The sequence below is a fragment of the Neoarius graeffei genome, chromosome 11, assembly GCF_027579695.1.
Source record: "Neoarius graeffei isolate fNeoGra1 chromosome 11, fNeoGra1.pri, whole genome shotgun sequence".
Classification (NCBI taxonomy): domain Eukaryota; kingdom Metazoa; phylum Chordata; class Actinopteri; order Siluriformes; family Ariidae; genus Neoarius; species Neoarius graeffei.
Genome location: NC_083579.1, coordinates 18,585,825 through 18,588,202, shown reverse-complemented (window position 1 = coordinate 18,588,202; position 2,378 = coordinate 18,585,825). Strand labels below are relative to the sequence as shown.

Below are 2,378 nucleotides of genomic sequence, written 5' to 3'. Positions count from 1 at the left end.
GGTTGGGTAATGTTATGAGTGTGGAATCCTTTTGTCACTGAGAAAACACGTGCTCAACAGGCCTGAGCAGGCCTGATACACTTTAGATAGCTTCCCTTTTGTCTTAGCTTAGCAACACGAAGCTAATCTGGGCCTACCTCGTGCTCAAACACATTTTGGTTAGCTATACAGAACTAGCCTTTTGTCTAAACACATGGTCAAGCCCCTCCTCCACACTCAACATACCAAAACATCAGATAAGAACATTCCAAATTTTATAGCTCCCTCATACACACACACCTTGGCTCAGGCCTAGGGGCCTAACACACACACACACACACACACACCACACATAAACACACGTATATACACACCTCACTGCTTATATATATTGATTATTATTTTTATCTTTGTATAATAAATTCATTTATTATCAAAGCTGTGTGTATTCATCTTGTTGGTGTGAACAATATCTGAAGTCCCCAATCGCAAAGAATTCAAAAAGGTGCAGATTTATGTAATATAGTAAGTGATCAATAATAATTTGGAAATATACCATAATCTAGCTGTTTGGTAATTTATCAAGGATTAATGGTATGATTCACTAAATGATTCATTGAATGAGTCACTAAATGATTCACTGAATGATTCACTTCAAATGAGACTGATTCTATGGTATGATTCAATTCAAATGAGTCAAAGTAAATGATTCAATGGGATTGATTCATTTTAATTATTAACCTTCAAATTTAATGAGACTGATTTAATGAGATTGATCATTTAATATCAATAATTAACTGATTGCACCTACAGCATAAACTTAGAGTTGCTGACCGATACGAAATACACAACCACTGAAGTTGTTCAAGCTTGGAAAATACTGAACACATACCAGACTCCATGACATTCCTAGATATTCCCGGATTCACAGTTTTCATAACCAGTATCAGTGGATTGCTAGAACTTACCAAATATAAAATAAGCATTTAATCTAATAATATTTTTTAAACCTGGAGTATTATTCCTGTTATGTTTTTTTTTTTGTGATGTGGGAACAGTAGAATCCTCACAATGGTTTTACCTCCTCCTGACAAGCAGCATGTGTGACAAGCTACCATCGTCATTGTGACCAGCATGGACACTTACCTGGTGGCACAGAACCAGGGTCCACGTAAGATTGGCATTTGCATCATTGTATTAGTAGGGGACATTTGCTTCCTCATAGTTCTGTGCTATGTTGCTGTTTGGGTAGGAACTGAGGTGAGGACTGCGAAGCATGGCTATGCCATGATCATCTAGTTCCTTTATATCTTTGTTCTGGAGATAAAACTCTACTTTGTTCATGAAAACTACAAAGCCAAGCAGCAGGCTGTGGAGACCGTCACTGAGAAAGCTTTGACTCTGCTGCTTTCAGTTTGTGTTCCAGGGCTGTATTTTGTCCTGGTGGCCCTGGACAGCATGGAGTATGCAAGAACTTTTCAGAAGAAAGAAGATATGTAAGGTCAGTTGTTTTGGGTGGCACTCAACTTGCTGGACGTACTGGACATCCAGGCCAACTTGTGGGAACTGCAGCTAACAGGACTACCCATCTGGGCCAAGGGACTACTGTTACATTCTTCCGCTGATTCTGCCTTGTGTATCTCTCAGCGAGATCAGTATGCAAGTTGAACACATATCCCGAAAGATGGTGATGCTTTACCCGGTCCTCAGCCTTGTCACCATTAACATTTGTTACCATTCTCATCCGTGCGGTCAACATGGTGCTTTTCCAAGATAGCCAAGTCTCTACAACTTTTATTAGCAAGAATCTAGTGGCCTTAGCCACCAAAGCCTGCACATTCTTGGAGTATCATTGACAGGTTAAGGAATTCCTGCTACAAGACCCCGTAACCATCACTATGGAGATCCAGCAGAACTCAGGGACACACATTCAAAAGCTGCTAAATCCTAACATGAGCTTTCCAGAAGAGCCATCATCCCCCATGAGTTCAGTGATGTGATCAAAGCTGACATAGACAAGATCTTAAGCTCTTAGGGCCAATTCATACTGTAAGCATTTTGTAGTGTTTTTGAAGTCTTCTATCTCAAGCTTCAAACCACACCCATCTGTCCTGTACAGTACATTGCAACTATATTTATCACCTTAATCTCAAACAATGTCATCAAATGTACAGAAAGTGATCAGTAATTTCCATGATGTGTGATAAATGTAGGTGGAATATTGCTGCCACCTGTGAACACATTATACTTGACAAGCTATTTACTTTTATAAGGCTGTGTGTGTGTGTGTGTGTGTGTGTGTGTATACAGCGGTGCTTGAAAGTTTGTGAACCCTTTAGAATTTTCTATATTTCCGCATAAATATGACCTAAAACATCATCAGATTTTCACACAAGTCC

At 39.4% G+C, this 2,378-nt stretch overlaps 1 protein-coding gene across 1 annotated transcript; it reads left to right on the top strand.

Annotated features, from left to right (window-relative positions):
- Window positions 1-1,050: 1,050 nt before the first annotated feature.
- On the top strand, window positions 1,051-1,979 carry tmem121aa (transmembrane protein 121Aa). The gene is given in 3 exon segments (XM_060932773.1): window positions 1,051-1,580; window positions 1,582-1,708; window positions 1,710-1,979. Coding segments are annotated over 3 exon segments (927 nt in total).
- Window positions 1,980-2,378: the final 399 nt, after the last annotated feature.